Genomic DNA, 26,884 nt, shown 5'->3' on the forward strand with positions numbered 1-26,884 from the left:
CGCGATGGATTGGTCAAACCGGTTGGCTTGCGCACGTGCCGCCAGCCGACGCCGCTAGCCAACGCACAACGCATATGGCACACCCAGTTGGTTTGCAACGCGCAAAGTTGGCGTTATAACGTCTGTCATACTGAAAACTATGTATTACTTCTTCGTATTGTATTCTAGTTTTGCTTTAGTTGCTGCCGACCAACGGTGTCTGTTGCAGTTTTATCTTTGATGACGATTGAATCCACAGCAGTTCTGAATGAATGCGTGAGCTTGTTTGTTTACGCTCAGCATGAGTTTGAAAATTATCACACAGTTATATGATCAATACGCTCCAAAACGTTTCAGGAATAGACTTCCGTAACGCACTTCCTCTTATGCAGTTGTTAAGTGATATCGTTCTCATTTGATTAGTTTCGCCGCGTGCGCTTCACGATGAAACTCGTAAGTATGGCTTATTTTTACTGGTTCATGCGTAAACACTTGACATCTGCATCCTTTCCCCCGCCCACCGACAGTCTTACTGATTTCTTCATTATTGTTATTATTATTATTTTCAGTTCTGTTTGAGCAGCAACCCAAACAAGCCATGCAGCGTACTGAAGTTCAAGAACACTCTCATCATGTTCGACTGTGGTCTGGATGCAACGTCCGTCCTTGGATTCTTGCCTCTACCACTTGTCCTCAGGTGTTAAATTCGCTGCCTGATTTCTGTCCCCGCGTTCTTCATCCTATCAAATACTCCTACAGGAAAAGTTTCACAACCGTTTGTGAAGTCTACACAATTTGTGAAGACCGCATACAGTGACTCATTATCCAACCTGTCATCGCATGCTTTGCTTGAAACCAGCAATACCATGGTTTCAGATGAGATTCAGGCACGTCCTTGCCGTTCACATTTCGTTCATATCGCCTGGTTTTGCAATCAGTGACTTTCTACATCAATGTTGTACTTGAACTGGTCCAACATAGTTTGCACGTCCTTGCCGTTCACATTTCGTTCATATCGCCTGCTTTTGCAATCAGTGACTTTCTACATCAATTTTGTACTTGAACTGGTCCAACATAGTTTGTCTGCTTATGAGCAAGCCAAATGTGGGCTCACATAGCTTTGTCAAAAGGATACGGGCCACACCATGTGTGACTGAAGCCGATGCCAGAATGTGTAGTCGGGTTCTTGTACGCCATGCGCACAGAAATTGTGACCGTCCAGAAATCTTGAAGCATGAAGAGTACCATATGAGAGCCTTGCTCCACAGCTCAGTAACATAGTTTTGGTTGTACGTGATGTAGAATCTGTACTGTTGACAAACCATCATTTTTGGCAGTACCACAGAGGCGAAGACTGACCAAAGGGTCACTGGACATGCTTTCTTCCCTTTGTTCAGCCTTCGTTTGTTGCCAGCTTACGCCCAAATGTTGAGTGCAAGTGCGACACCAAGTGTGTTACAAAACATTGCCTATATTTGAGAGCATGAGGTTTGCTTTAGGTGCTTAGTTAGTGGTGGTAGCAGGTGATTCTCAGGCTTTTGGCTTACGTAAAATGACAATATATAAAGCAGCAGCAGAGAGGACAAAAATAAGTAAACAGGGATTGCTTTGTCTTGCCAGAAAATGAAACTAGTAGAAATGAGTTTTCAACAACTGAAAAAAAAAGGAGGGGGGCAGGGGAAAAAGGACAACAAAGTTTGGAGAGCTATCAAGAGGTGTCAAGTTTAGATTAAGAAGTACTTATGTGAAAAGACAGCAGTAAACACAAAGATGTCGTAAGCAAACTAGAAAAAGAATGTACCAAATCTAAGGTAACTACCAAATGAAGACATGAACTCAAAGATTCACTAAAGGACAGCTAATGAATTTAATTAGAGGGAAAACAAACAACCTGTAAAGAGGAGGAAAAACAACAGATATGGTTAGCTCTGTTTTGACCAGATGTGAGACTGCAAAAGTTACACACTGCTGTTTATGTTAATGCCTATAGTATAACAAAAGGATTCCAGAGCTGCCTTTGTAACATTATAATGCCTGGTGGTTAAAAGGAATCTGAACGTGTCAATGAAATATGGCTTCACGTATTTTTTGTCTCTGGAAGCATGAAAGTTCTTTGTTAATGGTATGTTAATTCAAGGCCAGAGTGGCATGATGGTGCATGAAGCAGTCTCAAGGTGTCTTGAGGGGCTGACAGTTCTGAGATTCAGTGGACTTCAGTGACTGTTACAATCACATGAAGAAAGCAGACAAAGAATCCAGGAAAAGTGTAGGGGATATTCTTATGTTTAATTAAAATATGGAAACAATAACAAAGCTAACCAAAAGATAGAGTCCCACAGATCCCCTTACTCTTCTAGCCACTTGCTAGTAATGATGTGTTGTGTTCTAATGAACTGGTCCACACGGCATTCCTAATTACTTTTGACAAATGCAATACCAAACCAACCACACTTACTATGGAGCATTTAAATGGTGTACTTAGGGTTATAATCACTAAGCTAAAAGGAGCAGTAATAGCCTTATTACAGGCTATATGCTTGCATAATCCCTGCGAACATCATGATACACATAGCCTTCAATCCTTTTTTACATTTACTACTAAGCGATTACATAAAATGCTCATCCAAACACACACATGTATGCCTGCTATTGATAGTGCTTAAAAAATTCACAATTTAGATTTGCCATCCCAGCCATGGTGGACTTCTTCGATGCAAAAACACCTGTGCACTTAGATTTAGGTGCATGTTAATGAACCCCAGGAGGTCCAAATTTTCAGTCCTCCACTAAGGCATGCCTCATTATCAGATTGTGGTTTTTGCACATGTCAGACGCATGTGGAATGGCATGGAAATAGTGTAAAGGCCAACTACAACAAAATTTCATTTGGCTAAATTTATTATAAATGAGTAATATATACCACTGAACCATTCTTTGAAAAGCTGCTGGGCTAGTAATTGTATAGTTTTCTTGTTAGCAGCCTGTAAACAGCACCTAAGCCAATGGCACGTGCACGTGGTGGTTGTTGACATGACACAAGTCCCAGCACGACGCCTCAGGTTTTCCAGTTTGCCGTGGGCACTCGCACTAGCTCTTGTCATCACATGCCTGGAGCTACGTCTCCCACAGAGACCAATCAGAGCACACAGTTGTCTGAGCATCTCAACAGCTAGATATGGTGAGAGGGCTTATCAAAGCCACCCCGCGGCGGTTGTGGTATCTATACTACACAACAGACGCAGTTATAATGTTTCCTGTTTGCATGGCCAAGCTGGAGCTCACACTTGAGTGCTCTTATCCGGTCATGTTACGGGGTGCAGACTAGCTTTGTTCTGCGCGAGCTTGGTCAACAAACAGTAGCCAAATTCCAAAAAAAAGGGGGGGGGGGGGGGGTTTATGTGCAAAAACCACAATCTGATAATGAGGCATGCCTTAGTGGAGGACTGAAAATTTGGACCTCCTGGGGTTCATTAACATGCACCTAAATCTAAGTGCACAGGTGTTTTTGCATCGAAGAAGTCCACCATGGCTGGGATGGCAAATCTAAATTGTGAATTTTTTAAGCACTATCAATAGCAGGCATACATGTGTGTGGTCTGAGCTTATATTAGAGGTCATGCCAGGAAGCCGCATGTCCTAGGTCACATGTCACTTCGGCGAGCAGTAATGGCGGCACCAATATTTTGTGTTTTGGCATGAACAGCACATATTTTTGCTAGCTTTTCTTGGTGCTTCCACTCGTATTTCAAACATCAAATTATGCGCCAGGGCTAATCTATATATGCACTATCTTAAACTAGGCTTCTTACATGGCCCAAACATTCGTTGCAGTGGGCCATTAAGGATATTCTTGCTGTCATCTTTCATAAAAATTGGCACTACATTGATATAAACTGTTCTGTCATCACATATGATGAAAGGCACCTGTGAAGTGTTATATCTTGCATACCGCAAGTTGCCATGAATATTCAGGACGCAGCATCAATTGCCAACCGACCACACAATGTTACACTTCCATCTCTGTACCTAAGCAAAGAAGAGAGAGAATTTATTTGAAGGAAGCCAGAGAGGTCAGCCTGAGCTTGTGTGCTCTGGCCTGCTACTCTGCACAAGAGGAGGGGGAAACGGAGACGTAAAGGCTGGATATGAGAGGTGATGATGACATAGAAGGAGGATACACAATGATGAAGGCAAGTTAAGCATCCTCATAGTTATCAACAAAGTCCAAAAAAGTCAACCAGAAGTCATCCTTCTAGAGCATGGCTGGAGTCACAAATCGAATGAAACCTTCACAAAAATGTGCAGTGAAGAAGCTTGTATGTGGGCTTCTCCTGCATGAGCAGCAAAGATGCCAAGAAATGTAAAGAGCAGCAATAAGTGGCTCCAATACGTTGAGGACATGTACAGCATTTTCTATAGCAACATTAGGAGACTTACTCTCTTCACGTACAGGGAGCTACTACTTTCAGCATCCGACCATAATATTTAAAGGGACAGTTGAAAAAGACAAAGTCAGTTTAGACTGATAAAGTACACATGAAAAACCTTACCTTTGTTAATTTCGAGGTGAGAATTTGATTATTCGGAGAGAATGGTAGTCAAAGTTTCATTTTTTCTTTTAATTTCACGCCAAGACCTAGCACCAGCACGTCAGTATGACGTCATGGATTTCAAACTATTCATTTAATATTTGGGTCACCATCGCTCAGTGGAAGTTCTTGAAATTTTCGGAATTCTATCTTTGGCTCTTATAAAATACAGTGCAATCAGTCTTTGCCAACAAAGGATTAAGTAGGCACGAGCAGGTGCCATCAAGATCTATGACATCACCACGAATCGGTGCGGGAACTGCAAGGCGGTCACCTGTCTTTCGTTCTTTCCTCCTCTTTGGCTTACCAAGCCTCTTCTCACAGTGGGAGTGGTCTTCTCAGCATTGAGCAAGGGTAATTTACTAATGCACACCTAATTATCCTTTAGTGTCATTTTAAACATAGGTTTTTTATGTTTGTAACATACCAGTCGTTAATAAGAACCATCTATAAAAGCCATTATGTCTCAAGCTGTCTTTGGGTTTGAAGTGCAAATCGCAGGGCACGCTTTACCACATAGGCATTTTCTTTCTTTTTTTTTCTTTTTTATGCGAAGCATATTACGAGAGCTCAACCCAGCTCCTCAGGCGCGGCGGTGTCGCCATGAAACCACGTGACACCGTGACGTCACGACAGAGGAGAAGTGGCTTTGGCTCAACTCTTGCAAGACGGGCTGGGTGGGAATCGAACCAGGGTCTCCGGAGTGTGGGACGGAGACGCTACCACTGAGCCACGAGTACGATGCTTCAAAGCGGTACAAAAGCGCCTCTAGTGAATGCGGTGTTGCCTTAGAAACGAGCTGTTTCTAAGGCGTGCGTCTCTTGCTCAGGCGCACATTTCGTTGCCGCGCCGAACGCTGCTTTGCTCGACGCTCACCGCGTCCAATGCGGGGCGCGTAGTCGCTGCCCTGTAGCCCATTGTCTTACACCCCTTGGCGGGTCGACGGGAACGCTGTCGCGTTCCACTCTTGAAGGCGAAGCAGTAATGCATGAGTTGTTCCTTCGTCTAGCCGAACCAAATATAGCCAAGCAACAGCAGTTCACCAGGCTAAACAGTGGTTCAACAACTAAAATAAAGGCTAGTATGCTTCGCATCCTGGGCTTAACCTTACCTAAGCCACAGCCATTTTTTTTTCTTTTTTTCTTACCTTTTTTTCCCCCTCAACTTTATCTAGGCCCCATAAATGTAGCTGCTACACATGCCGAAATTTCCCTTGTGTGCTCCAGGCAAGTATAAGTGGTGCCATACATGCTTGTAAGAATTGTGTAATATCCTTGGTCAGTTAGTGTCGCAAGTGAAACCCCATCACATGGACCACACATATAAAGCATAAACTGGCATTTTGTACTGCAATGGGCCACTTATTCTTTGTTACAAAATTTTCATTCTGCTGCTGGACAGAGGGAGTCGCTAAGAATCAGTAAAATGTCCTTAGTATTCAGTGAAAGAGCACATGGGGGGGGGGGGGACTTGCATCGCCATACTATTTTTTCCCCTTACAAGTGCAACATATCTCTAATAGGGCAAAATGAATGATAATGTTTTTCTTACACATCGGAAAATTTAAAAGCCACTTTTCTGCTGCAACAAATTCAGCGTGTATACCGGCCAATTTCTATGATTTTATTGTTACATTTCACATTTTTGAAACTTGTGTACGATTGTAGGAGCGACACCAATAATCTTACTATTTTCTTTTATTTCCGTCTCCTTTATGGCAAAATTGATTTCAAGAGAAATACAGATATATAGTCTCCAACTGATTTTTAACCTTTCGGTCGAACTTGCAAAGCTTTTCACTTGTAAGTACACCTCGCCATTGGCCAGCTTAATCCATTAATATCTGTTTACTACGATTGAGTGGCATTTGCTTTTACAGGAAGTTCTAATGTAACTTTTTTTGTGAATTCGGTACTCTTGATTTTCTGGACCCACTCGATTATTCGGATCTACCTGCTGCATTGCCATCCACTATAGAGAACTATTGCATAACAGAAACTAAAATTTAGGTCACTGATGCATGAATAATTCCTAAATAAACTTCATGAATATATTTATTTGTCATTGGCACGGATTATCCTGACTGCAGCTAAGCAGAGTGCCAGCTCACAACATTCAGATGGAAGAAAGAAAGCCATTTTTCTTAATTAGCGGTCACCATCTTCAGTAATGAAACCATTTTTTAGAATTTTTTCAGCAAGGTGTAGTGTTTTCTGGCTTTGACTACGTTAATTTTCAAATTAAAAAGTTGGCAGGGTCTGAGTATGTCCTTCAACAGACGAGTTCCTTCGGTCAATTTCAGCACACGGCTCTCAAACTTGCCCCTGTGGATTCCAAGAGATGCTGGTGATGCACAGTTAGAAGGGGTAAGGTTGAACGTTTTCATCAGCTTAATGTCTTCGGTCTGCTGTGTGTGAAACTCTCAAGTAACGAGTGTCATTTGTGCAGGAGTTCAAGGAGGCAAATGGACGTGTGTTTGTTGACAGTGCCCCGGAATTCTGCCTTCCGGAGGTGAGAATACAACATATTAGATGTAGGTTGTGAAGAGGCTCTAAATTTCAGTCTGCAAACTCTGCCAATCTAAGGGCCCACCATTCTAGATTTTGATATACATCTATTCATTTGTCTCATTTGCAGGAATCTTCTTTAAACTTATATTTGAGCTTTGTTTTCGTGCAATGTATTTCTTTCTCGCAAGTTGAAGGCATGTCAGTTTTATTATCTGCTACGACTGCTGCAATCCCTATATTGAAATTTAAAAAAAAAAACATTGCAAAAGCCTACATCTGAATTTCAGCTTTGATTATTATATCAATATGAAAAACAGATACTATGAACAGCTCAAGCCTAAAAGAAAAGAGGTAGTAGGTCTAATGGTCACGACAGATCAAGTATGCATTTTTGTTTTAGTGTCATTGTCAAAATTATTTTTCTTCACTTTTATTGCAGACTGGTCTCGTTGACTTTGCCGATATCGATGTCATCCTCATTTCCAACTACCAGTCCATGTTGGCATTACCTTATGTCACGGAAAGGACAGGCTTCAAGGGAACCGTCTACATGACTGAGCCAACCCTCCTTATCGGAAGGTAGGAGAAGGGATCTCATGGCACACAATTCGATGTTTAGCTACAAACTCGATGGTCAATTTTCAGGATGCATTGTTTGTAAGGAGTAACAAAAGGTCACGCAGCAGTTTTTCTACTCACAGACCACCCAGCACACCAAGTGCTTTAGTGTCTTGATTATAGGAAACATCAGATGCCCTAACCCTAAAGAACATTGAGTTTACTGTTTGATTCCGTTAATCATTTAATGTTGTGTCATAAAAATAATGAGAGGAAATGTTATTTTTCATCTAAATATGCGAAGCACACCATAATAGCATCCAGGCCACTAATGACTTCGTGTGCAACTTGTGCAGACAGTTCACATCGGATGTGAAACAGAGGTGCACATTGCATTCATTATCTGTGTGATACTGCTGCAGCCAGGAGTCTTGCATCACTCTTTCTCCTCTGTTCCTGCTCTAATCCAACAAGTGACACTTGCTGCCTCTCATTCAATGTTAGTTGAAGACATTTAGCCAGAAACTCCCGATTCAAAGCTGAAACTCGGCAAAAAAAAAAACCATTCTGGTGTGTGGCCTGTAGTCAAGGGTTTTCATCCCGTCAAGGGTTTTCTGTTCTATTTTTTTCTTTATTATTATTATTATTATTATTATTATTATTATTATTATTATTATTATTATTATTATTATTATTATTATTATTATTACCACCACCACAAAAGGCCCTCGTGAGAGGTTAAGGAATGGTTTACAAATAAAACAAAAGTGAGAAAAGGTAGCAACGGGGTATAAATGCTATAGTAAAAATTTTATTGTTAATAATGATCTGGAAGACACTCCTACTGCTTTAATTTCTGTAGTGGAGAACTTGTTACAAGGTTCACAGGTTTGCTGTTGACAGTTCCAACACTAAGTGATAGCGCAAGCAGAGTTGTCACCACATGGTGCTGCCTTTCCTGAGCAGGGCAATGTGCCGTATGTGTAAACTGCCTCACCTTCAGTGAGGCAGTTTGAGTTTGCTCAAAAGCGCTAGGGCTCTGTGTATTAATTGTTCGTGACCACTAAGTCTATATTTATATAAACTAAAGCTGCCACCAGTCTCTTCTGTCACGTTTATTGTTTATGCTTCCAGGCAGTTCATGGAAGAGCTTGTCACCTACATAGAAAGAACTCCCAAGCCAAGAACTGCAACCAAATGGAAGCACCAGGCTCTAAAGTAAGTTTGTGGGTTTTCCCTTCCTCTTCTTTTTGCAGGATAGATAAACTGTAAGCAAACTAGACTGAGCAGGTGAGGCTTTATTATTTCTTTAATATAAGTTTTGATGACAGCATTCTTCTTTCTTTATGGTCAGGTTCCTGCAGCTCCCATCACTTGACTTGGGAAAACCGAGGTCTTGGCGACAGTTGTACAGCATGCAAGATGTGAACAGCAGCCTTTCCAAGGTCAAGGTGGTTGGATTTGCCGAGAAAGTGGTGAGAACCTTTTCTTTTCCCCACATTCGATGAAAGTCTATTCTATCAGCTTTAAAGTCGCAATTGTTTGATAAGCTGTTTCTGGTGTTACCATCATTCTTCATCCCTTGGCATCGACATTTACTCATCACTTCCTCAGCTTCTTTGCTTTGCAGTCATTCTCAGGTGCGTCTTGCCACTTTACCCCGGACCACCCCTGTTTTCTTTTCTACCAATCTTCAGTCTTCACTGGCTTCCTATGCACGCTGTTCCTGAGCACATATATACACATACTCACATCTTCACATTACTCAACCAAATTACCATTTTTTATTCAAAATTGTTCTGTGCTTCGATGTGTTGTCATGGGGTGAGAAATCTCACAAGTGTCATTTTTCTGAAAGCTGTTGTCCTAAGTGTGTGATCAGTGTGCATACTGTTTGTTTTGCCTTCAGGATGTGTTTGGAATGGTTCAAGTGTCTGCAGTCAGCTCCGGTTATTGCTTGGGTAGCTGCAACTGGATTGTCACAGCTGATCATGAAAAGGTAGGAACCTTTTTGAACAGCTTTTTTTTTTTGCTATTAAAAGGTGCTCTTCCTTCTGAGGCATGGTGGTTAGCACTGATAGAATTAGAATGATAGTTTAATCAGAGCTCACTCAGATTCACCAAAATTAGACTCAGCCAGGCTCACTCACGCTCAAACCCACCATAAATCAGAACCTACCATAGTACCTCAGCCTCGCGTCCGCTTCAATTTAAATTGATTCAGACTCACACTTTCAGTCTTACCGTACAGTCCTACCTATACCTCAACAATTCAATCTTACATCTGCCGACTGAAACTCGCCTGCTTGGATTCGCTAGGGCTCACACACTTGCGAACATAGGTTGGCCCACTAAGCGAACACTCATGGGCACTTGCACTCCTCGGCACACACTTGCGTTCCTACTCACGCCTTTCCTGTTAAATGTATATATTGACACGTGTATTTATATTTATCGGGCGACCAGGTTTCGCCGCCTAACAAATCTTATCGCACAGCGCGGGACGCGCTTGCATGTATCCGAAGTTTCTGGAAAGGTATCGATGCTTCTATCTGCTGGCTGTTGTCGCCGAACGTTATGTTATCTGATTTAATCGTCTGACGCGAATGGTGTAGAACTTTGTGGAAGGCACGCGGGTGCGAACGATTAGTCTGGAACATTCGACGACTGCTCTATAAAAGCCGACGCGCTTGACCCGCTGATCAGATTTTCGACGATCGCCGACTGTGTTCGCCGCTTTCGTTGTGCTATAAGTGTAGCCTGTTTTGTGGGCACAGGTTCGCCCAATAAAAGCTAGTTTTGTATTCCACCGTACTGCTTCTTTCTTCGCCGTCACTACCACGTGACATCTGGTGGAGGTGCTTTACGTCCATGTACCGGACGCCCCCGACAAGCCGTAATACAAGCCCGGACCGCAAAGACAACACCAGCGCCGTCCCGGAACATCGAGCAAGCCGCCGTCTTCAACAGCTGCCCCCGGAGCACGGACTTCTACCTGAGAAGACCAAGAAGATTGTGGACAAGGCAACCCCAATGGCAGCCCCAGCATCCCCCATCGTGCTGCAGCAGCCCAGGGAACCTCCGACGTTCCGCGGATCAACATTCGAGGACCCGGAAACCTGGCTCGAAACGTATGAGAGGGTCGCTAAGTTTAACAGTTGGGACAGCGACGACAAGCTGCGGCATGTCTATTTCGCATTGGAAGACGCCGCCAGGACGTGGTTCGAGAATCGGGAAGCCACCTTAACGACGTGGGACCTTTTCCGAAGCGGCTTCTTGCACACGTTTACAAGCGTCGTGCGAAAAGAGCGAGCCCAAGCTCTACTAGAAACCAGAGTGCAGCTGCCAAACGAGACGATCGCAATCTTCACGGAGGAGATGGCCCGTTTTTTCCGGCACGCCGACCCGGAAATGTCGGAAGAGAAAAAAGTTCGCTTCCTGATGCGCGGCGTCAAGCAAGACCTTTTCGCCGGACTTATTCGTAACCCACCGAAGACTGTGGCTGAGTTTTCTGCAGAGGCATCGACGATCGAGAAAACTCTGGAGATGCGCACCCGGCAATATAACCGCCAGGGGCACACGCCGCAGTATGCCATCCAAGGACTACGTTCGGACGACCTTCAAGAGACCATCAGGGCCATTGTGCGAGAAGAACTGCGCAAGGTCCTGCCTTCGTCGCAGCCTCAAGTGGCATCTATCGCCGACATCGTGAAGGAAGAGGTGCACCGATCCCTTGGAGCTCCTGAGGTGCAACCAGAACCACCGCAGCCGGAAGCAATGACCTACGCCACCGCCGTCGCCCGCCGTCAAGGCCCCCCTGCGCGACCGCGCCAAGGTCCTGCAACACCGCAATTCCGTCGTCCACCGCCGCCGCCGCCAGCGCGCCCACCCGTCGCCCAGCGCACCTATACGAGGAAGACGGACATTTGGCGAGCCCCCGACCACCGCCCGCTCTGCTATCACTGCGGAGAAGCCGGCCATGTGTACCGCCGATGCCCATACCGCGACATGGGACTGAGAGGGTTCGCCGTCAACGCGCCGCGTCCACAGCTTGGGGAGCGCCCACGTGACATTGCCGATTACCTAGCCGCCACTCAGTGGAACTCTCGACGACCGTCCCGTTCGCCGTCACCAGGCCGCTACCTGTCACCGCAGCGCCGTCCATACACTGGCCCAGCCCGGGGCCGCTCTGCGAGCCCATACCCGGAAAACTAAAAGCAGCAACCGATGGAGGTGCGGTTGCTGTTCGTCGAACTGACGAAGATCCTCCGCCGCCGACGAAGACGATGAAGACACCATCTCGACGACATAACGACACGCCGCCGTCCCGACGAAGTCTGGAAGCCAAAACTACACCGACGAAAGACGACTTGACGACGCGACGTTCCAACCTCAGTTCAACACGACGCAGCCGTGATCCAACGCCAAGACCTAACTGCAATGCCAGACAAAGAACAACCGACCTCGACGTGCTTCTCGACGGCCACGCAGTCACTGCCTTAGTCGACACAGGGGCCGATTACTCCGTAATGAGTGTACACATCGCCGCCCAGTTGAAGAAAGTTAAGACCGCATGGGAAGGCCCTCAGATTCGCACCGCTGGAGGACACCTCATCACACCGACTGGGATCTGCACGGCAAGAATAACCATTCATGACCGCACTTACCCTGCCACCTTCGTTATCCTCCAACAGTGTTCACGAGACGTCATTCTCGGTATGGACTTCCTGGACCTACACGGCGCAATCATCAACCTGAAGTCGAAGTCAATAACGCTGTCGGAAGATAAAGCAATGCCGCCGGAGAGCCCTCGTAGTCACCACGCCTTGAGTGTGCTCGAAGATCAAGTGAGCGTCCCGCCTCGCTGCAGCATCGTTATTTCGGTCAGCACCGAAACACCCGCTGACGTAGAAGGCGTCATTGAAGGCGACCAACGTCTACTGCTAGACCATGAAATTTGCGTCGCAAGAGGGATCGCTCGACTGCATGGAGGGAAAACTGAAGTGTTGCTGACAAACATCAGCCAGGAGTTCAAGCACATCAACAAGGGCACGACGATCGCGCACATCGAGGAAATTCTTGAAACAAGTAACGCGTTTGTCCTCTCGGATTCCGCCACATTTACCCCGACGACCATGGCTCCCGAACCAGACTTCGACATAAATCCAAGTCTCCCCGTGATTAAGAAGCAACAGCTCAGAAGCCTCCTTCGACGATACAAAGACTGCTTTTCGACGTCATCAAGGATTCGACAAACCCCAGTCGCAAAGCATCGCATCATAACCGAAGAGTGCGCCCGACCACTCTGCCAAAGCCCTTACCGAGTTTCGCCGCGAGAACGCGAAGCTATAAGAGAACAAGTCGACGAAATGCTGCGCGACGACATCATCCAGCCGTCGAAAAGCCCGTGGGCATCCCCTGTTGTTCTGGTAAAGAAAAAGGACGGAACCCTACGTTTCTGCGTCGATTATCGTCGTCTGAACAAGATCACGAAGAAGGACGTATACCCCCTCCCACGGATAGACGACGCATTAGATCGGCTCTGCAACGCTAAATACTTCTCGTCCATGGACCTAAAGTCTGGCTATTGGCAAATAGAAGTCGACGAAAGAGATCGCGAAAAGACCGCCTTCATCACCCCAGACGGCCTCTACGAGTTCAAGGTTATGCCATTCGGACTGTGCTCGGCGCCTGCAACGTTCCAGCGCGTGATGGACACTGTTTTAGCAGAATTGAAGTGGCAGACCTGTCTCGTATACTTGGATGACGTCGTCGTCTTCGCCGGAAATTTCGACGTTCACCTTAGGCGGCTGGCAACAGTACTAGAGGCCATCAGGTCATCAGGACTTACTCTGAAGCCGGAAAAGTGCCGCTTCGCTTACGAGGAGCTTCTATTTTTAGGCCACGTCATCAGCAAATCTGGAGTCCGCCCCGACCCGCAGAAGACAGCTGCCATAGCAAAGTTCCCACAGCCCATCGACAAGAAGGCAGTGCGTAGATTTCTTGGCATGTGTGCCTACTACAGGCGATTTGTCAAGAACTTTTCACGCATCGCTGAGCCGCTGACGCAGCTAACTAAATGCGACGTCGAGTTCAAGTGGGAAACGCCGCAGGCCGAGGCATTTCAAGAACTCAAACGACGCATGCAGTCGCCGCCCGTACTTGCGCACTTCGACGATCACGCCGATACCGAAATCCACACTGACGCCAGTAGCCTAGGCCTCGGCGCCGTCCTGGTCCAGAGAAAAGATGGACATGAACACGTGATAGCTTACGCTAGCCGGTCGTTGTCAAAAGCGGAAGGCAATTATTCTACAACCGAAAAGGAATGCCTCGCCATCGTATGGGCTACAGCGAAATTTCGCCCTTACCTATATGGCAGGCCATTCAAAGTCGTCAGCGACCATCACGCCTTGTGTTGGCTAGCGAATTTAAAGGATCCCTCAGGACGGCTGGCACGGTGGAGCCTCAGACTACAAGAATACGACATCACCGTAACATACAAGTCCGGACGAAAACACTCAGACGCCGATTGCCTATCCCGCGCCCCCATTGACCCGCCGCCGCAAGATGCCGAGGATGACGACGCCTTCCTTGGAATAATAAGCGCGGAAGACTTCGCCGAACAACAACGAGCGGACCCGGAACCTAAAGGCCTCGTCGATTGTTTGGAAGGGCACACCGACGTTGTCCCCAGGGCATTTAAGCGCGGATTATCTTCCTTCACGCTTCAAGACAGTCTACTCGTGAAGAAGAACTTCTCGCCAGTCCGCGCCAATTACCTTCTTGTTGTCCCGTCAGGACTTCGTCCAGAAGTATTGCATGCCCTACATGACGATCCGACCGCTGGACACCTCGGATTTTCCCGGACACTATCGAGGATACAAGAAAAGTATTATTGGCCGCGCCTGACCGCCGACGTCGCCCGTTATGTCAGAACATGCCGAGACTGTCAGCGACGCAAGACACCGCCGACAAGGCCAGCCGGATTACTACAGCCAATCGAGCCTCCTTGCCGACCATTCCAGCAAATCGGGATGGACTTGCTGGGACCCTTTCCGACGTCAATAACCGGAAATAAGTGGATCGTCGTGGCGACGGACTACCTCACCCGCTTCGCTGAAACAAAAGCACTGCCGAAAGGTAGCGCAGCCGAAGTGGCGAAATTCTTTGTCGAAAACATCCTGCTGCGACATGGCGCCCCAGAAGTCCTCATCACCGACCGAGGAACGGCCTTTACAGCGGAGCTCACCCAAGCCATTCTGAAATACAGTCAGACAAGGCACAGGAGGACAACGGCTTACCACCCGCAGACGAATGGTCTTACGGAGCGGCTGAATAAGACCCTCGCCGACATGCTAGCGATGTACGTCGACGTCGAACACAAGACCTGGGATGCCGTCCTGCCGTACGTAACATTCGCTTATAACACGGCGGTGCAAGAAACCACACAGATCACGCCGTTCAAGCTGGTTTACGGCAGGAATCCGACGACGACGCTCGACGCCATGCTGCCGCACGTCACTGACGAGGAAAATGTTGACGTCGCTAGCTATCTCCAGCGCGCCGAAGAAGCCCGACAGCTCGCCCGCCTGCGGATCAAGAACCAGCAGAGGACCGACAGCCGACACTACAACCTCCGACGACGCTTTGTCGAGTACCAGCCCGGTGACCGTGTTTGGGTTTGGACCCCTATACGCCGACGAGGACTGAGCGAGAAGCTTTTGCGTCGCTATTTCGGACCGTACAAGATCATCCGACGTATTGGTGCACTGGACTACGAGGTCGTGCCAGACGGCATTTCGCTGTCACAGCGGCGCCGCTCACGACCTGAAATTGTCCACGTTGTGCGGTTAAAGCCATACCACCAGCGTTGACGAACTTTGGGACTTCGCGTAACTGACCTTTGGACTTTGTTTCTTTTCGTTGTGTTGTTACTTGTGTTTAATAAGTGTCCTTTTGCGTTTCGCTCTCTTTGTAGCATCGGGACGATGCTTTTTAAGAGGGGGGTATTGACACGTGTATTTATATTTATCGGGCGACCAGGTTTCGCCGCCTAACAAATCTTATCGCACAGCGCGGGACGCGCTTGCATGTATCCGAAGTTTCTGGAAAGGTATCGATGCTTCTATCCGCTGGCTGTTGTCGCCGAACGTTATGTTATCTGATTTAATCGTCTGACTGACTGGTGTAGAACTTTGTGGAAGGCACGCGGGTGCGAACGATTAGTCTGGAACATTCGACGACTGCTCTATAAAAGCCGACGCGCTTGACCCGCTGATCAGATTTTCGACGATCGCCGACTGTGTTCGCCGCTTTCGTTGTGCTATAAGTGTAGCCTGTTTTGTGGGCACAGGTTCGCCCAATAAAAGCTAGTTTTGTATTCCACCGTACTGCTTCTTTCTTCGCCGTCACTACCACGTGACAATATGTGATCAAAACAAATAATGCTCACCAACACTTACTTGCATTCGTAGTCACTTCCATTCAAACTTACCAGCAACCACTCACACTCGCATCTACTCCCACTCACATATGCACTCATGTCACTGACTTTAGTTAGTACTCACATTAATTGGCACTCACTCACTCTTCAGAGTTGCATCCATTCAACCTCACCGGTGCTCACTCCTGTTCATACTCATGCCCACTCACTAACACCCCATCTCACGCCTTTGAGGTAAGTGTAAAGCAAGCACGAGTCATTATACTTGTGAGTGGGTATGTCAACCTATGCTCACGAATGGCTCTTAGTGGCTCTGAGTTAGTTGATGGATGAGTAAGTTTGCCAACATATGCCAAATAACCAACATTAACTTCTTCTTTGCCTTTAATCTTCACTATTTTTCACCTTCTCCTTATTCCAAGCAGCAGTTACGTAATGTGTAGATCTGCTCTTGTACCTGCAGTCTCTCTGCACTAAGCATAGGAGTACTGGCCACTGCAGTTCTGAGATTAGCAATCAGCAAGTACCATGTCAGTTGTCAGTGCATCTAAGCTGGTACATGGCGCATGTGTGTTCAACCTTAGTATAGAAGCAAGTTTTGCACTGCAAGAGACAGTTGTATTGCAGATAGAGGAGAGATTTATTCACAAACAGCCAGCTTCTGGCAACAACTGTCGCTATACACGCACATGTTCTTGGGTGGCAAGAGGAGCAAAGGCTCCTGCTTTAAAAACAAATTCACATAATAGTACATCATGGAGGAAGGAAGGCTTTTTGCGGCTATTCTGCATACTCTCGTGGTGGTCAATGGCCCAGGTCACGAGAGATATGGCATTCTGCGTTTATTTTTGTGGTTTCCCTTCTGTTCTGGCCTGCGAAATTAAAAGAATAGTTGGCCTTACAAGTCCGTCTTATCTTGATGCAGATTGTGTACATGTCGGGTTCATCAACATTGACTACGCATCCAAAGCCAATTGAGCACGGACCCCTAAGGAATGCTGATGCACTCATCCTGACCAGCTTGACGCAGACACCATTGGCCAACCCAGACACCATGCTTGGAGAGTTCTGCATCACAGTAGGTAAGAGTATAGTCGGATGAAGGCAATCAAACTTTCATCTTCCTTGAATTGTGAGCAAAAATGCGATTGTTGTACGGCTACAAAAGCTGCTTAATAGGAAGGCCATCCCTCTATAGACAGCAGCGAGCTAGCATGGGGAGTACTGCTCAGATGTAGCATCAGGCATGTTACCGTTTTACCGTTAGTGGTAAACAGACATTGTATAGATCCTCTATGAATTTAAAGTACACACATTCAGGTGACAAGTGTCATGTAATGTTGTAGATCATAGTTGTCTAAAAATGTGTTTGACATGCAACATATTTGTTTTATGTATGGCAAAATGCTTTAAAAAAACTGCGTTAGACTAGCATTAGACTGCAACAATAGACATAAAAATAATTCACTCTTGTGATCCTGAAACATTCTCATTCTATACCGGTTAAAAAAAATTGCAAGAAATGTTAGCTATTATCCTTAACACTTGATTTTGTAACAACAGCAGTCTGTTTGTTTGCAACTTTTATTGTGTTTCATGTTCTGCAAGTTTGTAAGCTGGCTTGTACTGTTAATGAGTACTTTTCAGCTGAATTTATGGTCTGCCACGTGATGCTATATGCAAATGTATCCTGACCACAATCCTTGCGGGCTTTTGCAGCTATGACTGTAAAGATGGGAGGCAATGTACTCATCCCTTGCTACCCATCAGGTGTGACGTACGATCTCTTTGAGTGCCTCTCTGGTCACCTGGAGACCACTGGGCAGGTCAATGTCCCCATGTACTTCTTGTCACCTGTGGCCGAGAATTCGCTTGCGTACTCATCCATACTTGCCGAATGGTAGGTAAACAAGAATGTCTGAGAGGGCTCGCCAAAATACAGTGCAGAGGCTTATTATTGTAACTGTGTTCTCTGCCATTTGCTCACATAAATGTTTCCATCCCCTGTGGCATAGAAGTGTGTCAGTGTTCTATTGGAAGGGCAGCAAGACAATTCCTTAATCCTATGTTATGCTGGGGTTCCCAGACTTTCAGACCTTGAGGAACACCACCTGCCTTCCCAGAGTGCTGCAAATTCCCTCTCCGCCTCCTCCCCCCTCCCTTCTTTTCCCACCGTGTTTATCCACAGCCTCACAATTGGCGTTGCGATCAAAGAGTCTTTCTCACGTGGATTACCAAAGCGCGAAAGTGGTGCTTTTGATTGTTAAATTCAAATGCTAATGTCAAAATCCAGCAGCAGAGGAATGGGGGGGGGGGGGAGTAGCAGTGCCGTGCCCTTACAATTTTACCATACCCTCCACATCTATTGTGCGTGTGGTTTTCATGGCCAGGAAAACTGTGCAGCATACCGTGTTGTAACTTTCACCCATTAAATTGCTTGCCAAGATTCAATCTTTTCGGTTGCCCCATTGGTCCACAGCTGTCTTTTGAGCAATAAAGGCGCACAATGTATTTCAGTTTTCCACTCATTTGGGCTTAAATAAGTGGGAATCTCTCTGAATTTAAGCAGCATGATTGTTAACATGGCGTCTCTGTGCTGCTACTATTTTTGCTCACTGTTCTCAGGTTGTAACCTTCCTAGGCCCACTAAACTAGGCCCTCTGAACTAGACCTGGCAAAGCGAGACATGCTAAAAATGAGACCCTGTGTAACTAGGTCTGCCAAAATGCATGAGTTGTAGTTTGTGATGCACGCTAAGCTTGTCAGTCTTCATGCCATGAGTGTAAGCAGTGCTGAAATGGTGCTCAAATGCAATAGGTTTCATTTTGTTATGCTAGTGGCAGTGGGGCGCTTGCTACTGCAGGTTTAGTTTCATACTTTGTATTTCTCTGTCTAGTCCTTTTTTCCCTCTTTCTTCTTTAAAGAGAAGTGCATGTTATGATGATGCAAATTTACGTTTAGCACCTGTTGTTCCTGACAGAGCATTTTTTTTTTAATCTACCTAGGCTTTCCTCGGCCAAGCAGGCAAAAGTATATATACCTGAAGAGCCTTTCCCCCATGCTCAGTTGGTGCGTGGGGGCAGGTTAAAACCTTTTTCCAGCATCAAAGGTATGTAGTTTTTTTGTAGTCTCTGAAGTTTTTCTATTCTCTCTTTTTCAATTTTCTCTTCTTTATATCATCACTACTGTGAAGTATACATAGCTGAAGTATCTGCTCCCCTTCTGTAATTCCAATTTGGTTTTTCTTTCCCAGCTGAAGGATTCACTGCTGATTTTCACACCCCGTGTATTGTGTTTGCTGGCCACCCTTCCCTTCGGTTTGGTGATGTGGTTCACTTCATGGAGCTTTGGGGGCCGTCACCCAATAATGTCGTCATATTCACAGGTGTGTCTGCTAACTTCTAAATTCTAAAAAGTAAATCACTAACACTTTCTTTTGACATGTCCTCATTGTAGAACCCGACTTCAACTTGGCAGAAGCAATTGCACCATTTCAACCTATGGCAATGAAGGTTGGTTAAGCTTGTTTTGAATTGTTTTTGTGTGCTTGTTGCTTCAATTAGCATATTATGCGTGTTGGCTTCTGCTAATCGGACCCTGAAGGACCGACGAAATTGATCTAGTTATCTGGCTGGCCAAAATAGCAAGATGGAGAAAAGAAAAAGTCAGAACACACCTCTTTTTCATTTGGCATTATTTGCCATGTTCTAACAGGCCCCCGAACCAAACTTGCACCCACTTTCTGTGTCCAAAGTAGAAAACTAACATAGAAATGTCATTAAAGCTCCTAACAAAGTAGAAATGTAATGCGCATCTAACTTTTGGGGGGTAAGCAATACGTGCTGCACAATGGCGGTCGGTTTTCTAAGGTTATCTTCACTACAATACATCTTTGTTATGTGGTAAAGCATACAAACGCCATGGAGGAGGTTTTGGTTTCGTGTTTGATTGGACTATGCAGGTAATTTTCGAAAAAAAAGAAAAGTCACGCGTTAGAATTGAATAAATACCGTAAACAGACATTGTAAGCTATGGTTATTGCTTAAGAATCGATGGAAGATGACATGTGTTCAGCAATTTGCTGTCCCCTAAGCTTTGCTGAGACAGATGCTGTCACTAAAGGGGTCACTATAGTGATCAGGTGCATCCGTACTGACTGGTCAAGTTCGAATTATCCAATGGAGGCCCATTTTTGGATGAAAATAATGAAATTTTGGGTTAAAAGGAATGCAACCAGCCAGGACCTTAGGTTGGGACTGAATTAACCAGTGTCAAATTAATGGAAGTTGACTGCACATACAACAAGCCCTTATTATTTAATAAAATCGTCTTATTTCCGTTATCCGCTCTATTAGAAGTTTCTTGTGGTTTCGAATACAGCGAATGCCTTGTGTGTGCATCATTCAAAATGGAGTGATGGTGGAATTCACTTAGTATGGAATCTCTGCACAGTGCTGCAGTCTACTGAACGGGACTACACATGTCAGGTTGACATTATTTGCAGACTACTAGAAAACTATTCGATTCAATTCAACTTGCTTGTGACACTACTTGATTCCTGTTTGATTCACTTCTGAGAGAGAGATTCTGGCACTATATTTGATTAATATTCAATTAATGCATTCTTTATAACTGCTATTCGCACAGCTCTAATACAGCAAGTAATTTCTCTTATGCTTTCTCTCACTTCATTGTCTATTTCTTTGTATCTTTGTAACTTTGTATCCAAGTGCCTGTGGTAGTCATTTTATATATATATATATATATATATATATATATATATATATATATATATATCCTGGAACTTCAGGGGGTTTTTGAAATGGGACACAGCTATTGCATGACTACTAAATGTACTACATGTGGTGCCCGCTACAGCAAGCGTATTTCAGATCTGCGGGTCTCATAGTACAGGGTTCGATGACAACTTGTTGGTTATTTTCGCCTCCACAGAAGGAATTTTTGCTTTCAGCATGTCTTTACTGCGTGTTCTCTATGTGTGCAGGCACTGTGCTTCCCCATCGACACGAGTCTCAGCTTTGTACAGGCCAACAAGCTCATCCGTGACTTGAAGCCTACCAACATTGTTCTGCCCCTGCAGTACACGTTGCCACCGCTCTTGCAGCCGCACCGCAGTGACCTTGTCATCGAAGCGGTGCGTACACATGTAGGCATAGGCATGTGGGGAGGGCCATGGCCCTCCATTAATTTGTCAATTTGTAGGTTCTGAATGGCAATGTGCCTCCCCTTGTGCTTTTGCTGAATCGTAAGGCTGCGCAATAGACAGCTGATGGCATCAGCTATGTCAGTTTTGAACTTACTGGTCGGTTTCCTTTAATACAGGACCACCATCAGCCTGTTCTTACTTAAGATTGTTTCTTGGCTCATTTTTGTAGTTGCTGTGCCTACTTTCTCTCTCTTTGTCATCAATGACAACGATGCCATGCCTTAATCTTCTGATAATCAGCCTGAAATAGAGAAGGCATCACAAAGCAAGGTCACTACAGTACCAGTCAGTGTGAATGTTGTAAATGTTGCATTTTCTGAGGGCCAGTGTACTTGTGCATTTGGCTTTTTGCCTAGCGAGTGCATTTCATAGCATTTGTGACAGATTGCTGCAAAATTTAATCTCTTGTCAATTTCATATAACCTTATTTTCTTTCTCTGTATTCGTTTTATGCAGGAATGTGAGGTACAAACCTACACGCGCGGCAGCATTGTTCACATTCCAGTTCAGCGGAGGTACCAGCGAATTGAAATGACTTCCGAGGTAATATGAATTTATTTTGGTTGATTTAAATTTATTGTTTTATGCTCATATTTTTAGCTGTGTGCTATTCAATGTGTGTGCATTTCAATTATTCGACAAGATTAAGGCTATCAAATTTGTGTTTCTGTTGCATTGTAATACAAATGAATGAATGAATGAATGAATGAATGAATGAAGAGGTTACTTTGCAGTGAATTCTATAAACTAGTGGCGTAGTTGTGCCTTCTTTGACTTGATGCATGAGTATTTAGTTAATTTTTCTGTTATTGGCTTGCTTGCAAAGTACTAAAGCCCATAAAAGAGACCTTGTGACATTACTCCTCCAGCTGGCTGAGTCCGTAGTGCCCGTGGAAGTGAAGTGTGGGCTGGGCATTGCAACTATTACTGGTGCACTTCACGTCAATAACAATCGCTGCATGCTCAAGGTAAGCTGTCCTTGCTCATTTAGAGGTTGTAGGATAATGCGATTTTACCAGCTGATCTGCTTTTGTATGTCTCTTGTTTTCATCATTGTAATCCATTTATTTACCCTAAAGAGGCTCTGAACCACCCCCTGGGCTTGGTGAGAAAACACATTCCACAGATAGCATATGCCGCTGGGAACATCTCAGCCAAATTTTGCAGTCATACGCAGTGCATGGAGTTCACAAATGGAGCACAGTCACCTTTTTGTCATACACCCTCTTTTCAAACAAAAACCTTCTCCTCACCTGTTTCGAAGTAGGCACTGTCATGTGTCGTCATATGTCGGATTCCCACAGACTGCTGCTATTGGCAGATAGCCAACATCAGTCAGGAAGGGTGTTTGGATCAGTTCACTTCTTCTTACTGTTACTTTGTATAATGGTTGTAGCGAACTAAACAGACTGAAGTAAGCAAAAACTTTGTTTTGAATTTCACTGTGAATGACTTACATCCTGGTAATTTGATGCCTTGCTCAATCTCCCGCGGATGTTTCTTCAGCTCTCCCCTCTCTCATTGGCGTCCAGGGCAGGCTCTTATTACTCACACGTCCAGTGAAGGTGCTCTTCTCATGGAGTGGCAGTGTCTGGCTAACACCTTCCCCGTCGATAGAAAAAGTTGTTGAAGCTACAGATCTCCTGTTTCCGCTTCTCTGCCATTCTCATGCAGAAGCAGTTGCCAAATTTCAGTGAAAGGCACCAAATGTGACCTCTGTTTCCTGGGGTCAATGGCAGGGCACCCTCCGCAAGGTTGGGGAAGTTATCTCCCCTCACTAATTAACCTTGAAGTAAAGATGCTGCTGGCAGCTTGAGCACCTTCGGTGTAAAATGCACAACCTGATGAGGCGGAATCCATCGGTGAGCTCCTATGCACGCTATCAATGTGGACAGGCAATTGAAAAAAAGCCACCACACGGACAGTGTTACAAACCACTGATCGGAGGACCCAAACAATGAACAGAAATCACACCTTGGTCTTGCACTTGCACAGCTGTGCTAAATTCTAGTACACTTAAGCCATGTGCAGTGAGACGTAGGTGACCGGAAGTATGGGTAGCCAACAGCGCCTGTCAATTTGCGTGGAAAGAAGAAGCACAATATTGAAGCCAGGTTGTGTAACCGCCCCACTCTGCCGTAATGAAGGGTGCTGAAGGGGAGTGAGGAAGGTAAATATTGCACTCGTAGTATCTATGCTCGTACTAGGTCTTTTTGAAAAATTATTTCACAATATATTCCCAGGAGGCACGACAGTGGTTACAAGGCATTCTTGAGGCGTTAAAGAAAGGCTGTTCAGGGCCACTTTAAGGGGGAAGATGGGTCTTTGAAAAAACAAGATCACAAAAAAAATCTATTTTCGTTTTTTGTTATTTTTTTAATCCACATATCATGATGCAACTTCTGGCGGAAAACTGGCTCGAAATGACATGTCATTGAAGAAAAATAACACTGTACTTATACATTGAAATGCTCAGCGCCGCCTATGAAAGCACTGAAAATTGCCCGTTTTGTGCCGTTTGCAATTCCAAAACCACTTATCTTAGCCCGGTCAACTTGGTCTCATTTGAAAAAAAGCATTTCTTCCGGCTTGCTTTCCTGTCTGAAACGATCCTTCAATGCTGCTTTAGAAGAAAGCCACCAGATTTTTTAGCTTAAAATGTATATTTTTGCACTCTTTTCAGTTTATCACATTTTTATTTTTTTTAAATTATTTTTGTAAGTCACAAATTTTGGGTGTGCTACAGATTCTCTGCTGCTCATTCAATTTGCCTTTTTTTTTTTTGTCTGAATGTTGTAGAGTGTAGAACCACTATTATTTAGTGTTTTAGGACATGGCAACAGTTTAAAATATTCTTCTAAAATATAGATAAAAACATTAAAATGCGAAGTTGCACTTTTTGGATATCCAGAAAGATACCTCCTTAATTTTAGCTATCTTGCTGCAGTACTGCTTCTGCGACTTGATCTGCAAACTTATAATTAAGGTATTTTTTAACTACTTATAGAATTCGCATAGAAAAAAGCTAATTTCATATTTGCAATCAGCGCACAAGATTGAATATTTTTTTAAATTTTTAGGTAGCTAGAGTAAATATCAAGAATGTTCTTCCTGGAACCCATGTCCCCTCTTAAAGGCCTTTGGTGGTATAGTGTCACATGAGGGGGCAAAGAAAATCGTCATGAAAAAAATAACAATGGTCATAGGTGTGAAAATTTTTGCAGAGTATAAATATCTATGATAAATATCAGAATAAATCCACAAAAGGTAGCCATTACGTGACACCAAGAGTATAATCAAGAAAATTATACAGAAGCATTATACAAGACAATATACTGTCTATGTGTGTGTACGTGCGTGCGTGTGTGGTACACAATAATGTGATCAGTTGTGTAGTTGATTGCAAAGGTAGTTCAACAATGCCTCCTACATTGACTACAACAATGAGGTAGTTAGCCAACCACAGCTTATCAGCGTCACCACGAATGCAGTTGAGCGACATATGTTCATGCACTAGCAATAATAATTTGCGCTTAAAGAGCAGCCAGCCTTTGTTCACTGTCCTGCACAAGGTAGAAAGGCTAAAGTGGGGGAAGGGGGGGGGGATTCTAGTTCAGCGTCAATTTTGTGGATGCTGGCTCTGTTATAGTAACCAATGTGTTTGGTTGATGTCTTTAGCTGGTGTATTTAGTCATTACTGTACAATGACAGCCTAGTAGCAGCCATGTGACTTAGCCATGTGCAAAGGTTATGGCAGAAGTAACCTCTTGCAGCCACTACAGAAAGAACCGAGTGGAAGCAAGAAGTGGAACGGCCAGACACCCCCAAAGATCTACACGTGGGGAAGCCTGGATGTCACAGAATTTGCGCGGAAATTAGAGAAGGTAAGATGTTTGTTCAGCACAGTGATGCAGTTTGGGGGCACTGCACTACGGGTGGAAGCTTTCTCAAAAACATACTTCCCAGTGGGCATGAATGAAACTCGACTCTCAAACCTGTAGTGGGCCCCTTGTTTGTGTTCGCAGCGCTCCGAGGCCAAAGAAAGCGAGAAATTGGCTGCGGTCTCACACAGAGTGGTCTGTATTCTAGTGGCAAAAGTTCATCAGGAGCAGTAAAATGAAATGCAAGCAGGATATAAATTTAAACCCACGTTATGCAAGTATGTTAGAGTGCATTGTGCGGCCACTGCATGTGTGGTTTGTGACTGTGCTCTAGTTCCAGGACGACCTGTGTTGTGGCCTGAATTACACACATCAATTCCATGCACATCAATGAGAAATGGAAGTGTGAAGACCCACCCTGGCCGATTCTGGCCTGTTACGTTTCACTTCATGCTTATTAAGCGTGAAAGCTACACCCTCTGGGACATTGGGTTTACGGGAGCAGAATTTATCATACTGGCTGTTCAAAAATTTCACCAGGCATAAATTTCTCGTAGTATCTTGGCATGCAAGAAATACACAATGCACAATAAGTGTATGTTTGTACTGGCCTAGTGGAAAGGATTGTGAAACAGTATTTGTGTGAAAAGTGAACTTTGTACAGATAGATTCCCTTCCCACCATAGCTGCAACTTCAAATCAACATGGCTGCACTTTCTCTGATTGCTTTGCAAGAAACCAACGATTCCGTTTCATCCTACACACAGACCCAGTTGCCGCCTCAGGGCTCTCATATTGTGCATGTTTGCGTGGCCATCTAGTAGCAGTGTGGATCTTTGTACCGAACTTTTATATATATCTTATTCATGTACATATATATAGATGTTGTTTCTAACTGCCCAGGCCGGATTTACTGATGTTAAGGTGGAGAACACTGCATCCGGGATGATTGTTCATTTGGTAAGTAGAGTGTTTTGCAATTATGATGTAATTGCACTTAATCGGCTGAACTGATATACCGTTTTTTTTTTTTTCTCCCTTGTTCAGCCAAACGAAGACACAATCATCCAAGTGGACGAGCATTCTACACATGTATTTTGCGAAGGTGATTATGCTATTCGAACCCAGCTCAGGGACCTCTTGCTGCAATGTCTCAACAAGTTTTAAAAATGTGTGAAAGGAACAATAAAAGTTAGCGATTGCTTTATTCTGCGAGTCTGTTTTAGCCCAATTATTGCAGATATTCGGGCGTCATGTTTTTGATTGAGGCTAGGAAGGATATTGCTTATTAGGCTACATCTTCGATGGTATTCCCTCCGACCTTTCAATGGTATTAGCCACCACTGTGGGGCTTTTTGGTAAAGGAGCTTAATCCAGAACCACATAAAATCTCTTGTTAAATGCAGGCAGATGTTGAATCTAGTAGCTCGCACATTAGCACAAGCATTTTTGTATGATCATGCAAGGAGCCTAGTCATCTGCTGCAGCCACAGCAGTTTGTTTCATAAATTTAACCATGGCAAAACAAAGTATGAAATGCAGATGGTTACATGCTGTTTTTATGGTATTTGATTTTTGCCCATTCTGTTGAAAGAATGCTGTAACGCCTACTTCAGCAAGATTGAAATGAAAATGCAACATTCTTTTCGGCATGCTTTGTCTGCGGAAGTTTTCAGGCAGCTAAATGTAAATCT

At 44.7% G+C, this 26,884-nt stretch overlaps 1 protein-coding gene across 1 annotated transcript; it reads left to right on the top strand.

Moving 5' to 3' along the window:
* The first annotated feature begins 74 nt into the window (after positions 1-74).
* Positions 75-26,397, top strand: IntS9 (integrator complex subunit 9). Its single transcript, XM_070535934.1, has 19 exons — positions 75-432; positions 549-676; positions 6,871-6,934; positions 7,017-7,079; positions 7,518-7,657; positions 8,771-8,854; positions 8,991-9,111; positions 9,546-9,635; positions 17,008-17,164; positions 17,802-17,982; positions 19,088-19,191; positions 19,336-19,467; positions 19,539-19,594; positions 21,088-21,237; positions 21,766-21,852; positions 22,179-22,277; positions 25,083-25,193; positions 26,094-26,150; positions 26,238-26,397. Exons 1-19 carry the CDS (start codon positions 424-426, stop codon positions 26,355-26,357), a joined length of 1,953 nt encoding a protein of 650 aa, XP_070392035.1. The 5' UTR covers positions 75-423; the 3' UTR covers positions 26,358-26,397.
* The last annotated feature ends 487 nt before the right edge of the window (positions 26,398-26,884 follow it).

Source organism: Dermacentor albipictus, chromosome 3 (genome assembly GCF_038994185.2).
Source record: "Dermacentor albipictus isolate Rhodes 1998 colony chromosome 3, USDA_Dalb.pri_finalv2, whole genome shotgun sequence".
Lineage (NCBI taxonomy): Eukaryota > Metazoa > Arthropoda > Arachnida > Ixodida > Ixodidae > Dermacentor > Dermacentor albipictus.